Source organism: Lonchura striata, chromosome 1A (assembly GCF_050655825.1).
Source record: "Lonchura striata isolate lonStrDom1 chromosome 1A, ASM5065582v1, whole genome shotgun sequence".
In the NCBI taxonomy this organism is placed as follows: domain Eukaryota; kingdom Metazoa; phylum Chordata; class Aves; order Passeriformes; family Estrildidae; genus Lonchura; species Lonchura striata.
Window position 1 is genome coordinate 56949746 of NC_140741.1, and position 14226 is coordinate 56963971.

At 42.5% G+C, this 14226-nt stretch overlaps 1 protein-coding gene across 1 annotated transcript; it reads right to left on the minus strand.

The window, feature by feature from the left end:
* Positions 1 to 411: 411 nt before the first annotated feature.
* On the minus strand, positions 412 to 12846 carry LOC110469320 (uncharacterized). Its single transcript, XM_085570244.1, has 5 exons — positions 12381 to 12846; positions 9114 to 9237; positions 4881 to 4973; positions 3301 to 3374; positions 412 to 2972 (listed from the first exon to the last, which is right to left on the minus strand). The coding sequence occupies exons 1-4, from the start codon at positions 12712 to 12714 to the stop codon at positions 3329 to 3331; spliced, it is 597 nt and encodes a 198-aa protein (XP_085426370.1). The 5' UTR covers positions 12715 to 12846; the 3' UTR covers positions 412 to 2972; positions 3301 to 3328.
* Positions 12847 to 14226: the final 1380 nt, after the last annotated feature.

The window sequence follows — 14226 nt, forward strand, 5'->3', positions numbered from 1 at the left end:
AGGTCATTATAAGTCACAGTACCAACTGCTTGTTAAAGCCAGCACTGCATTTCGCAGTTTCTCTAGTCTGTGAATTTTAGCAGCTTCTCTGCTGTAACTTCTCACATGCTCATTCCATCCTCAAAGCCAATACAAAGTTATCAAATGGAGACATAAAATAGATGTAGGCTGTATTCCTCATCCTTAATAGATGATGTGTATTTTATTTTAATGCTACAATATAGACAAAATTGATCTAGAGCAAACCCACTAGACACCAGTATAAAGGAACAAATTGTGTACATATGATACATAAAATTTGGGATTATCTCCAAGATTGAGACATATACTAATTAGGCATTTAAACTTGAATTAATCTTCACAGGCCCCCCTTATGGTCAGTCGGCACAGAAAAGTACATGCACAAGGCAGTTGATCTTATTTTAACATTTTATTGGTCACACAATTGTTCTCTGGAGATGCGTTTTCCTTTTCCGTGAAGGGAAGATGAAAATTAGATTTTTAAATATATGTAGGGGCCTTTCTCTTTTTTTATTACTATTTTTTAAAATTTAGCAGCACAGCTATGCAAAATACTGTTAAAATTCAGATAAAACAATTTTTGGTGTTTCTGCTAGCCTTCAATAGTATGTAGTGTGTATATAGGAGCTCTTAATTTTCTATATAGAGTAATTCACACACATTTAATTTGTAAATGTATGCTGTGTATAAGATTTTAATCTCACCTTGCCTGCAATGCTAAAAATAATAAGCTGTTTGGAGAAATAAGATACATAAGAAATTCATGTATCTTTCTGACACCTTTTATAAAATGAGGCTAATAGTTCAACTGTTACCTTTAGGTACTTCTACAAAAACAAACATAATGAATTATGATGTACTGGGCAATTTGCATGGAATTATCTGGAACTTTAAATACAATTGATATAAAATGTTCTACTGTGTATAACTACAGCTGTTGGAACACTGCAGATCAGACAGTGGGAAGTATGTGGAAGCTGCATGAACTAATAGCATGTTTGGTTAGCAATTTTGCATCTTATGGCTTCTGGAGGAGTAGAAGTTTATGGTCCTGCATGCCACTTTTTTAAAGGTCACGATGTAGGTGTATGTATCACAAAGTTTCTCGTTGTATAGAGACAACACAAGATTTTGGCACAGCCAATAGAACTAAGAAGCTTTGCCAACTTTATCAAACATAAATACAGAAAAAGTTGTGCTTATATTCAGCTTTACTAATTGTCAAGATGAAAAACAGTGTCAGGTCAGAGGCAGTTTACCTTTTAAATAGTACCAGTTTTGACTGCTACCAAAGTTTAATTACTCAGCAAAAGAATCCCCCTACCAGCAAAATGTGAGATGATTAAAAAATTCTCTAAGAACTCTTTTTAGCATCTCTCCTGCTAAAACTAATAAAATTTTGACCATGAAAGTTACAGAGAAAAATTAAAAGAACAGTGAAAAGTTATTGCACTAAGCCATTACCATGCTGAATAAAAAAATAACCTAAGTAAAAGATTAAACTATTGAAGCATGACCCTCCTGTACAAACATGTATTTCCTATTCACTAATGGTAACAAAACAGAGCTTAATAGTTTAATGCAAAGATTAGTGTTTCTTAAACAATCCTAGTCATTAGCACCAAGTTTTTTAAACACTGCTGAGGTTTCTTGTCTTAAAAACTGCTAGTTTCTCTTTCAAATGTGTTTGATTTGTATAAACAAATAGTATGCTAAGTACTGTTTTTCTAAAGCCAGCATCTGTAGGAATTACACTGCATCAGAGCTGTGCTGCAGGAGTGGTCTTCACCTTTGCTTTAGTTAAGACAAATGGCTGATTTTTATTGAATAATAAACAAATGCTAGGAATAAGATTTCCTTGACCTTTAATTAGTTAACATTTGTTTGGTTGTTATAAGTAACATAAGGCTTCATATCCTTTTTAAAATTTATTTTGTAATTTTTAATACTGATAGTTTCAGTATAGGTTCATTTGTCATTTTTCAGTAATAGATGTTTCCAGAATTCCCTTTCCCCCATGCCATTTTTCCTACAGGTAAAACCCTGGTCTTAGTGATGGAGTAACGGAGTGGTAGCAAGTTCCACAAAATTGAGAACTAGATTAAGAAAAAAGGATTTCCTATACCGAGTAGAAGCACAGAGCAAATAAAATTAATGGAAAATTCATCATAAGTGGAGGTCAGAAAAATGACAGAGTAATTGCCTTTCTAGAGCATATATTTATATTAAAATACTGAAAGAAACATGCTGTAGTTTTGGCCGCATGGGTTTACAATTCACTGGCTTTATATGGCCATATTTGTTTGAGAAAGATCTGAAGTGAACCCAGAGAGCCACTGTTAAGGCTGAAAGGTGACACCATGAGCTGTGAAGAAAAGAGCAGCAATGGTTAGTACCTTCACAGTGCCTAGCCAGGCCCTGTCCAGTCCAGGGACAAAAGCTTGAATTGTTAGAACTGGGTGAGTGTTTTGTTTCGATATGACCAAGATTGTAACTTACGACATTGTGGAAATCATGCAGGAAAAGCCTTGTGTTTCTTTACCAGTGCTGCATTTATTCTACAGTGAAAATGCCTGTGTAACTCTGGCAGGTGAAACCAGGACCCTGGGCTTCACCACACCCAGGTGGTGCTGGCAACAGAGAGACACGTTCAGGATCCCTCTGGGCACGCTGTTACTGTGGCAGTCTGGAAGCAAAGCTCAGGCCCCTGCTGCTGCTCCCACACCTCCACAAACCCTCCTGGCTTCCCACTGCTGCAGGGACAGCACCAAGCAGCACTCCCAAGGTCACATCTTGCTTGGCTTCACAAGACATGCTCTTCTAAACCAGCCAAGCTGGCTGCGCCCTCAGCTTACCACATCCCGGAATGTGCAACACGTACCTGGCTGACGCTAGGGAAGCACCCTTCTCACAGGCTGTGGTCAGGTTCACACCATTTCACAAACTTCAAACTGGAAGATAACACATAAAAATCAGAATTGCATGTTGGTTCTAGAGTGGTACCAGAAGGAGTCCAAGGAGCACTGTGGGCTGTGAATATGCGACTCTGCTCTGTAGGATCTAGTATGAATATAAGCCATATATATTCCTCTTATGTTCCCAGTATAAGTCCTTCTTGACATCAGGGACATTCTATTTAATTAAGAAATACAAAGTTGCTCTCTGGAATCAGGTAGTGCAAACCCCCAGCATTTTTAAAGATTACCTGATCTTAGATTAACTTTGTCTGCTCAGAGTACCAAGTCTAAACGAGTCTAGTACAGGCTTGTACATACTCACACATATAGTTTTTTCTAAACAATTTCAGTCACCAGTCCAGCATCTCCCGTTCAGAGATGCCCCAATTGCAACTCCTGTAAAAATAAAAGGATTTTTCTTCTGAATAAACAAATATGCAGAAAAGAAAGTGCATTTCTGTAATACCAGACAAAATCTGCATTTAGGAGCAAGCATCTTCTTACACAGTCAACATTAGAATACATGACCCATACCAAAGGTCACTAAATGTCATTGTTCTGTAATTTGCAGTCTTCAGAGGATCAAAGAAATCTGAAGAAATGGTTCAAGTTGAGACACTTGTCAAAATAATGAGGTGAAATGTTTCCAAAGTTTCTTGGAGGAAAGAACCCTACAGTAATTGGACATAATTCTTAAAATCTTCCTTTAGGCACTAATGAATACAAATGTGTATCCTCTTTAGGGTTCATGAAACATCAACAAAAGAAAATAGTAGTCTAAGAACCAAAGGGCTGTTTTTCAGTTCTTCCCAGGGCATAAGGGTTTTGTTTATTCAAAGATCTGTAACACTGGCAAATAAGCTGTTCCCTTTAAATACCTTGCCAGGTGTTGTTTTTGTTTGGTTTTTTCCCTGTTCAGCTGCATTTGTATAATAAATTAATTTTGCTAGAAATACACTACCAGTTTAGCATAGATTTTTTTTAACCATTCATCTCCTCACCTGGCATATTTTGCCCCCTTAGAGCAGGTAGAGCAGCCCAAGGAACTGATCTTAAAATGTCCAAGGAGATTAAAAGATACACTTCAGTCAATTGCTGAATTAGCTCAGAAGCTACAGAACTGATCAGTCATTTGAAGAATTTCATTGTTGTTGCTATGCCGTTTTGATCAGCCAGTGCAAAGGGATTTCAATAACATCTCACAAGTACCTCTGACTAAGAAGAAATTTTGAATAGATTGTGAAAGCCTCTAGAAATAAGCTATTTTTAAGTACTAAGCATATGAATGCAAATTGAGTAGAAACAGCTGCTATTTACATTCTTTGGACTCATGATTTCACTCCCTGATGGGTAGGGGAAGAAAAAAAGCCACTGAAAAATTGAAATGCCCTTAAAGAAACTGGGAAATTTGGGATCTAACAAAAATACATGCAATGAACCACATTATTGCGTGGTATGAACTGGTAAAGCTTTCCAGGTTTGCCACCATAACATTATATAGCCCACCTGCCAGAAGGACTTGAAGAGCTCTCTGTATTTCTTGGAGAAAGTAGGGGGACAGGTTGAAGGAATAAATATGCTGAAGCAAAGGCATATGAACAAATTCCTGTTTCAGTCTTTTGTGCAATGGCTAGCTGATAACCTGGCATTTTCAAAAACAGTCTCCCAGAACAAAGCCCCCATTGACAATAAGATTTTGCTATGGACTTATGTTAGAGATTATGTTCTGAAAAAAATATAAAAGCTCCTGAGAAATGTAAGCAGCACATTCTACACCAGTGTGCCTGATAATAGAGGACTGGTGCTGGAGGGAAAAGAAAGCACAGCGTGCAATTTGCACCCTTCATGAACTCAAGCTTTTTACTGGCCTGGCAGAGGCCCTGCTGCATGTCCTCCATTTACCTGGAGCAGGTCCCTGCTGTCACATGTTCCACTGGAAAGCTCATGCTCCTTCCTGCCAGTCTTGCTTCTATTTGTAGCATCACCAGCAAACACCTAGAGTAGAAAGAAATAATTTCTCTCCGCAGGAAAGGTAAGGCATGTTTAAAAATTTACACAAAATGTGGCTGCTAATTTGGCCCAAACCCACTCATTCAAATCAGCAATAGGAACCTGGGACAGGGAAGTAAAGGTGGGATTGTTTTGTTGGCTTTTCCTTATAGAAGGAAAAGGAGTTGACATACCAAACACAGCTACAGTTCAAGCACCTCAGAACCACTTGGTTCATAAGAGCCTGGGGAGTGATTTCCTCCCAGATTAGTTTTGTTTGACTTTAGGATTGCTTTGTGCCTGCCAGCACACAAAACCTGGCAAAGACAGGAGAGACATTTCATTCTTGTTCCATTTTAGGTACACTCTCACCTGCTGCTCTGTTTTACGCAAAAGATATGTCCGATGGATAAATGCATCCTTTCCTTCCTCACCAGAACAAAGGCTGATCTACAGCAGCAAGTTTTGCAGCTTCCTTCTGTCTAGCATCATGTGGCATTAAATGCTGGGGAAAAATTCTGCTGTGCCTCAGGCATCTTTCCAGATCACATTTATTCACAGAGGGATAAATTATCAGAGAAATGAGCTCTGAAGAGACTACTAAAATTAGTGCTAAATTTTGAAATGTAGGGCAGTGGCACTGAAAGTCAGAAAATATGTCTAGCCCAAACTCACACATTATAAAATGCTTTGCATGTTTTGTAATAATTATGGATATTATTTCCCTTTCTCTGTTCATTTATAAGGACAAAGAGAATAACAAACTTAAGCAAATCTGAATTTGGTTACACAGAGCCATCTGTTAATTCTAGTATATAGCAGTAGAGGGCATCTAAGGACTTCAAGTCACATATGGTAAGGGTTTAAAATCAGATGGCTGAAGGAGTTATTACTCTCCCCCCAAGCCATTCACCCCACCTCAGGACAGAATTGCCACCTCATGACCAAACAGCTCACAAGGCTGCTCCTTATTGATGGCAGTCTTGAAGCCACACTGAAACTGGGGTTGTCCTTAGAACACCAGTCTGAAAGTTGAAGTTCTTAAGGAGGAGATGCACGAGTTAATTTCTCTTCCCTGCTGCAGGCAGAGCTCTGACAGAGCCACAGGATGGTTTTGGGTACAGTACAGGGAGAGATAATACTTCAAGCAGCCCGTCCAATTTTGTCCACTACTGTTTGTGCTTTAATTTCCACATACCTGGAAAGACTGCCTACAGGAGGAGCAAGTGATTCTGGAAATGGACAGGCTGTGCCAAGAAAAGGTGAGATGCGGACCAATGCTCTTTCCTTAACCAGAAAGAGTAGCCCTATGTGTGTTTCCTCTCCTGATCCTTAAAACTGCCAGCTTGTCTGGCCAGTATTTCAGGTTACATCCTTCCAATATGCCAGTCAGATACAGGACTATGTGTTGAGTCATCCTGACAAAAAGCAAGCACTAATCCTGACAAACAGAGAGATGGTAGTTGGCAGCTAGCGCTGTTTTCTTGTCATCTGTCCAGGTTTGTATGACATTCCACATCCAGCCTCTATACTGAAGCAGGGAAAGCAGCCATGCCTATCTTGAGCCAAAAGAAGCCAACACGTCAGAGGCAGGTTAAGTTCATTACCTGACACTAACACTCAATGCACTAATCTGAAAAATGTATTTGAACCCAGCAGCATATTCACATACAACAGGAAACGTATTTTCAATTAACTGTAAGAAGTTTAAGGTTATATAAATACATTAGTAAATGTTGATTATCCTGTTATTCAAACTCCTAAGTACAGTAACACATCAGGCCTTATGCTGAAGTCTATTATAGCTTTAGCCTGAAATTTAAAAGTGGCTTATGCCCAAAAAAAGGTTCTACAACTCATTTAATGATTCACAGTACTCCTAAAATGATATTCATCTGTCTGCTCTCCATGGCAGCACTTTCAATCATAAACACTTAATTGTAGGAATTCATCCTCAAGGCCAAATAGCTCTGGGTGAATTAAACTATCCTTAATATAAGAACTAGAACAGTGATTTAAAATTAATCTTTTTCTGATGGGAGGCCGTTTTATTCAGAGACACATAACCCAGTTTCTACTTCACTTTACTTTTCACTCAAAAATCTCCCCTTTAGAGATAGGCACTGCATCACCTGTTTTAGTTTTCCTTATTAGTTTCAAAATTGACTCTCTGCCAACAAAGGAACTTTATTACTTATGGATTGGCAAAGCATAGGAGAGCTGCCTTCATGCTGCCTGTCAGGAAAACTTTTTTCACAGACATTACTTGCTCTCTTTTACTTTGAGGCACAGGACTCGCAACTGGCAGAAAAACATCTCAAGCCTCCTCAAGCATAAAAGGCTTGTTTTTTCTGGCAGCATCTAGGAAAAGAATGCAAGATTTCACAGTGCTTTCAGCTGTGCTATCTCTAGGATTAAAAAAAAAAAAAAACCAAACCCAAGAATGTATGTTTCTCTAAAAATCCAAAACCCCAAGGAGCATGGTTCTGAACATGTGTGTGTTTAGGTGTAGTGCATATATATACCTATATGCTCTTTCTCAGCTAAAAAAACAAGGTAAATGATTATTACAGTCACAGCATTTTATGCTATAATCTGAATATAAAAATCCATATCAAATATTCTCCTAGTAGTTGTTTGAAGACTGTATCAAAAGTGGTCCTATCCAGCAGTCTTTTTTTCTACCTTTTTCATAAGAAAGAAGCATGAATAGGAAGGAAATGCTATCAAAGCATGTATATTTACAAGTTATTATTATTGCTTTCAGCAATATTTGGCTAATTTTAGTCAGAGTGAAACTTGATAATTCACAAAATAACACAGTGACAGACCAGAATTCTGCTGTTTATAAAGAAGCCTAACACAGCATAAAGTAAAAACTGCTGTGTAAATTATCATTGTTTTTTTATACTTAGTACCCTGTGTCACCACGTCCTACTTTTCCTTTACATGCCTATCAAAGTATTTTTATGTTATTTCAGTTTTACCTTAAATTGTAAACAGTAAATTGTAGAAACTAAGCAAGCACTACACTTAATTATTTTCATTGAAGATTCCAAGTGGCTAGGTAACCTCTTACACAATGCAGGTTAGGCCTTTACTTTTAGATAGTAGATAGCACAGGATGAGATGAGAAATGGACTTAAATGCCATCTTTTTATGGTCAGTTTCATGCTTGACCGTAGTTATCTGTCTGCCTATCCACTGAACCAAAGGGAATGATCCTTCTTTTTATCAACTGTCTCTGAAATAAAAGAATCTGGATGTTATTTCAAAGCATTACTCTCTTACATCTTTTGATGTTTGCTTTTAAATCCCAGGTGCTGGATTCCTTTTAGAGCACCCCTGTTTTACAGAAATTATTCACTGAATTATTTTATTATTCTTCTTTACTAAACGTATATTAAGAAAAGCAAAGCATTCACATGTGAATAGATAAAAATGGCAGGAAATAAGGTGGCAGCTAGTAAAGAGTAAAACTGTTTGGTATAAATCTTAATCTATTTCATCAAAACATTCTGTTCCTCAAGCAGCTGGAAAGAGCAGGGTGATCCCATACACTGAAATATTTGTTTTCTCTATGTTTTATTTATAATGTTTTAAGAACTCTTTGTGAAATAAGCAAACCTTTCTCTAGCTGCTAAGTGAGAAATCCTCAAAGAGTTCACATTGCAGACCTTTCTTGTGCTGTGTAGTTACAATTAACTCATTCCAATTTGCTGGAGCTAAAGGCTCAATATTCATATTTCTCTGCTCAAGAACCAGACTGCAATCCCAGGACAGAGAAACCATGGCAGCTGTACACTGTTATTTAGACTAGTTAAGGTAAACAGTTGTCAAAATACGTTCAGTAAGTAAACCTATGTGATAAGCAATAGCTGTCCTTTTAACCGAAAGATATTTCAAGTGGCCAAATGGTATGCCATGGATAATAGATATTCTGTGCTGCATCTTTGAGAAGTTAAGGATGAAGAGAGCAAGGAAAGGCCCTTGTATTCTTCCAGGTAGGTAGGTAAATCTATCTTAATAAATAAGTAAATCTTTTCAGTGAATCAGAACAAATTTAGCAAAATCGGCTGAGTCAAAAACACATTACCGCCCCCCCCCTCCCCCCCGCTTGCATATTACATAAATAAATCAGCGTACCAGCTCACCAGTAAACTTGGCATACTTTTCAGGAACAAAGTGAAAATCATTTCTAGTAACAGGCACTTCTCAGGACTGTAAAAACGTTGTTGCCTTCTTCCTTGTTCATTAAAGGGATTTTTGCCTAAAGGAAAAATAAAAAATAAATTCACTCATCCTTCCCTGTCTTGAGCATATGCATTTGAATGCATCAGAAACAATATATTCTGTTTGTGATTTTCAAGAACCCTTAATGTTCATATTTTCACTACTAATACAAAACTTCATTAAAAATATATACTATATGGATGATATATAGTCAGAACAGACAGTCAGAACCAACATTTATGAATAGCAGAATCTGGAAAAAAAAATAGGTGCCTTTCATCTATTTAGGTGCCTCAAAAATAAGCACCTAAATAGGTGAAAAATATGTGCCTTTCATCTATCAATAGGTGCCTCAAAAATAGGCACCAACTGGTGCCTTTCATCTCCAGTTGGATGATATGCCTCTAAAACTGGCTCAGAAGCTTTCAGATTTATATATGTACAGCAATATTTCTTCTATAAATGCTACCTCAAAACACACAGATTAAAAATAAATAAAAGATTTGGTTTGAATTGTACATAAAATTTTTAAATCCTCACCCGTATATAGTTTTTGTATTAGTGACTGTTTAGAAGCATTACTGTTTGTTACATGGCAGATTAAAAAAACCCTATTTTGGAAAACTAAGTTTTCTGAGTCTGCTCCTTCTTTTCTCTTTCTCCATTTCATATCTTTCTCCTACTCCATTCTCATTTTTATAAAGTAAAATTCTTCAGGCAGACCAAACCTGTATTAAATATCCCAGTGCCAAAAACCTAAAAAGTAGCTTTAAGTAGTTTCATGCACTACATATGGCTCATAGTCCCAAAAGTAATTTCATTTAGTCACCTTTTCTTACCCTTACAACTATTTCTTTTCTCTCCTGTGACTGTGTGGAAGCCTCATACAGACAGAGGAGAAAAAGAGCAACTAATATTGTTGGAAGAAACAGTAAAATACACCGAGCCTATAGCACTTTCAGATGTCTCAAGCCAGAGAATAAAGGTAACTGTAAACCAGAGCACTCCTATCAGGTGCCAGAATTGTCATTTAAAGATAGATTTGCAGTTTTTAAGTTTGAATTTCATTACTCTTGTACATTTATCAGGTATTCAGTGCTATTTTTAAGAGAAATTAAGTTATCCTGAAAAAAAAATCCACAGAACTCTGTTTAGGAAATATCCTACTGATATACTGCCTATTTAATACTTATACTACCTTTTTCACAACAATATCTGAAGTTTTAAGTAACAAACATTTATTACATTCTTCTGTTTTTTTTTCTCATTCACCACATAAATCGTGGTCTTCCTCCCTCTGCCTTTATAGCAGCCAGCTGTGGTTTTAGAAACAAATTATTATGACTTCAAGTGACGAATAAACAGCAGAAGCAAAGGAAGTCTTGAGATACTATCCACATAAAAATCTCATTAATAAAATAACATAGGAAAAGAGAACTACAGCAAAGCTGTAAAAAAGCAGCTTTTCATCTAGACAAGATGTATTCCTTTTCTCCAAGATGCATTAGTGAACTTCAAAGAAATAGCCTTAATTTGAACACTATGATATCAGAACATACATACTTTTTGATCAAAAGCTGTGTGCCTACATATACAGAATTATTTTAGTAATAAAAATAGATCTGTATTAATTTTTAATTGTTTCTTCTGAACATAGTGAAGTCAGTGCCATTCTGAAATAGTAATGGAGTTTTTTTGCAAGATCTCATGTCATAGCTAGCTGAACTGTCAACTCAATTTCTAGGGGCACAAACCCATTCTCTCCCCTGTTCACATCAATACAACGAAAAAAATTTAGTGGGAATTCCACAGTCATCACTGGAGGCTAGATCTGAGGCTATCTGAACTTCACAGACAAAAACAGGAACAAGAATGACCTTCAAGACCTAAATTGTTTTAAACCATTTCTGAGAATGCTTAAGAAAGCCCGTGTTTGTTTCTCAAACCTCATTTTAAATCTGTGCTGCTGCCAGTGATTAAAACCACCTTTTTTTCATAAACCGAATAAATTAAATTCAAAAGCACCCTGGTATTACAAACAGATGAAATCATATTGGCCAATATTTCACTTAACAAAGTAGATTTTTTTTTTCTCCATGAATTTACTTAATCACTAAACAAACTTAATTTTTAAGATAACTCTTAATTCTCTTATCCTCTGATGCTTAAGAATTGTAAGCAATAGCTGTTACAAAATCCTTCAGGACTTGTAATCCTTCCTCAGTCCTTTTATTATTTTTTTTTCTTTTTAAGAAACGTTGCATTTCAGACGTTGCTGGAGAGTGCGACCCAAGGCAGCGTCTAAGTCTGGGAGCTTTCTCTGTGCAGGGGAGCTGCTCCGCTCCCTCAGCCAGACAGTCCAGCCTAATACATATTCATTTACCCCTCTGATAACAAAGGCTCCCTCCCCCCTCCCGCCCCGATTTTAAAAGATACTGACTTTTATTATTTTAAAGGTTTGGGATTCTTTCCTGAAATCTTTAAAAAGACTTAATCCTTCTTGCGTCAATTCTCCCTCCCAGATATCCCCGTGCGATTTGTAGGGAGCCCTGACCTGCAGCCAAGGGCTGGGGTGAGACTATTACGGCCACTTTTGCTTTGTTTCCTCTCTTTTCTTTCCTTTTTTTTTTTTTTTTTTTCCCACTGTGTGTGTGTCTCTTTCTAAAGTCGGCTCGGGTCCGCCTGGGCAGCGGCGAGAGGTGGCTGGTTACCGAGCAGCACCCACGGCGCAATCAACCATCTTTATGCTGAAAACCAGCTTCATGGTTATTAAAAAAAAAAATAATAACAATTAAAAAACAAGGTGTGGGGGGGGAGGGGGAGGAAATCGGCGCGCGCATCGGCGGGCAATGCCTGTTTGTAGCAACGAGGTATTTAGAGCCGGAGGGTGAAGGGGGGTGGAGACCAGGGTGGGGTGTCCCAGGAGCTTCGGCCGCCGCAAGTCCCTGGCACAGAGCTCCTGGCACCGGCCCCCGCCGCGCTCCCGGCCCCGCGGGCGGGCCCCGCCGCCGCGCTCAGGTGCCCGCGGCTGCTGGCGCCGGGCGGGCCGGGCGCCCCTCGCCCCTCCGGCCCGGGACGGGCGGCTGCGCTCCCGCGCTCGCCCCGTTCCCTCAGGGGTCCCGCCGTGCCCCGCGGGGCGGCCCGCACGGCCCGGTCCGGTCCCTCCGCAGCCCCGGGCACTGACCTGCGCGTCGCCCGTGGCTCCGCGGGCGGAGGAGAAGGAGGCGGGGGGGCCGCGGGGCAGCGTTCGGCGACCGCTGCCCCGGCGTGACAGGGGCGGCGGCTCGGTGCGTCGGCCCCGGCTGGCCGCGATCGCGGCGGAGGCGCCGGAGCGGGTCCTGTCACATGATGCGGTTCCTGGAAAGTTCCTGGAAAGCAGCCTTTGTATGTAACCATCCCGGGAGGGGGGAGCGGCGGGGGCAGGATGCCCTCGCCTCGCAATCAAAGGCGAGCAGACCGCCCGCGCCGGGGAGAGGCGGGGGAGAGGAGGCTGTTGTTTCCCCAGGCGCACCATCTTCCTCCGGCAGCCCCCGTCCGCTCCGGCACAGCCTCGACGCTTCTCCCTGGCGGCGGGTGCTGCGTCCCCCGGCCCCCCGAGAGCCAGAACGACCTGACCGCCCCACCTCCAGGCGGCGGCAGCGGCGGCCCCAGCTCCGTCCCGCCGAGCCCGGGTGAGTCCCCTTGTCGTCGCCCCCCTCCGCCCCCTGCCCTGCGTCGCTTCGAGAGCCGGCCGTCCGCCGTCCCGATCCCGGCGCGGCGCTGCCCGCCGCCGGGATGGAGGCTCCCCGCAGCCGGCGGCGGGCTGCTCCGGCTCTCCTCTCCCCGGCCGGGGGACGCCTGGCTGCAGCCAGCCGCCACCGCCTCGCCAGCCTTCCGTCCCCACCGAGCTCCCGTGGCGGCGGGCTTCGCGGCTAGGCGCTCCCAGAGCCTCCCTTTCACAAGGGGTCGCGCCCGGACACCGCTGGCAGGGCTGCTCCCACCTGCGCTCGTCGGCCCCGCGCCCGCAGCCTCTCTCTGTGACAGGCGCACCTGCGCCCGGTCACCGAGCCGGCGGCGGGCGCTTCTGCGCGGGGGAAGGAAGGGGGTGGGCTTTGTCGAGGGATTCCCGCGCGTGTGCCTACATATATTGGGATAGAAACCCGTCAGAATACCCTATCAGTTGCCACTACAGATTCATTTGGTAAAGTTTCTGAGCTCCGCCGCGGAACTTGTTAGGGGGGGAACCACCTCGGCACAAACCCCTCACCTGGCGGCTGCTGCGCACCCGCAGGCATAGTCTGCCGGGTTCACAAGCACCGGCGGGGGGGCTCCCGGTCTTCCCCCTGAGCTCCGTCCCTCCACTCCAGCCAAGCCGGCTAGGCTCCCCGTGTCTGGTACTCTTCGGCTTTGTGTCGCTCTTGATGTGGCGGTGCACCCAGGGGAGAAGAGGCTCTTTTTGTCCCTCTCGTTAGCTTCAGCAAAGAGGAATGAATTTTTACCCCCCTAATATCAGCATTTAATTGAGCGGGAAAAGCATATTTCCTGCCCCGTGCTAATTATAGCGCGTCCTCCACCGCGCTGCCCCTTCCGTTCCCAAGCGGCCGGCGAGCCCCCGGAGCCGGCGCTGCCGGCGCACCCGCTCCGCAGCTTCTCGGGTACTCCGCTGCCCGAGAGGAGGTGTCCCAGCCCAGGAGCATGGCCCATGCTGGGTTTCTGTTCCCGTTCCCACAAGTACGACTTCGCGGATGACCTTACTGGAAGGCGTCCGTACGCACCGCAGCGTGAAACCCGGGCAGCGCCGGGGCTGGGGACCGTTCCCCGCTCTGCTGGTTACCCCTCCTCTCTCATACCTTTACGTGCTCGGTTCTCCCCCACGACCTCCTCCCTCCCCAAAAGTCCCAGAGCTGGCGGCCGGGCTCGCCTGCCCCAGTCGAGGGAGCGGGGCATCAGCGGGTTCGCCTTTGCGATAAAGCGAGACCACCGTCTCGGGACGCCGCCTCCGCCGGAGGAGAGGAGCCCCGGCGGAGAGGAGCCGAGGACAGGCTGG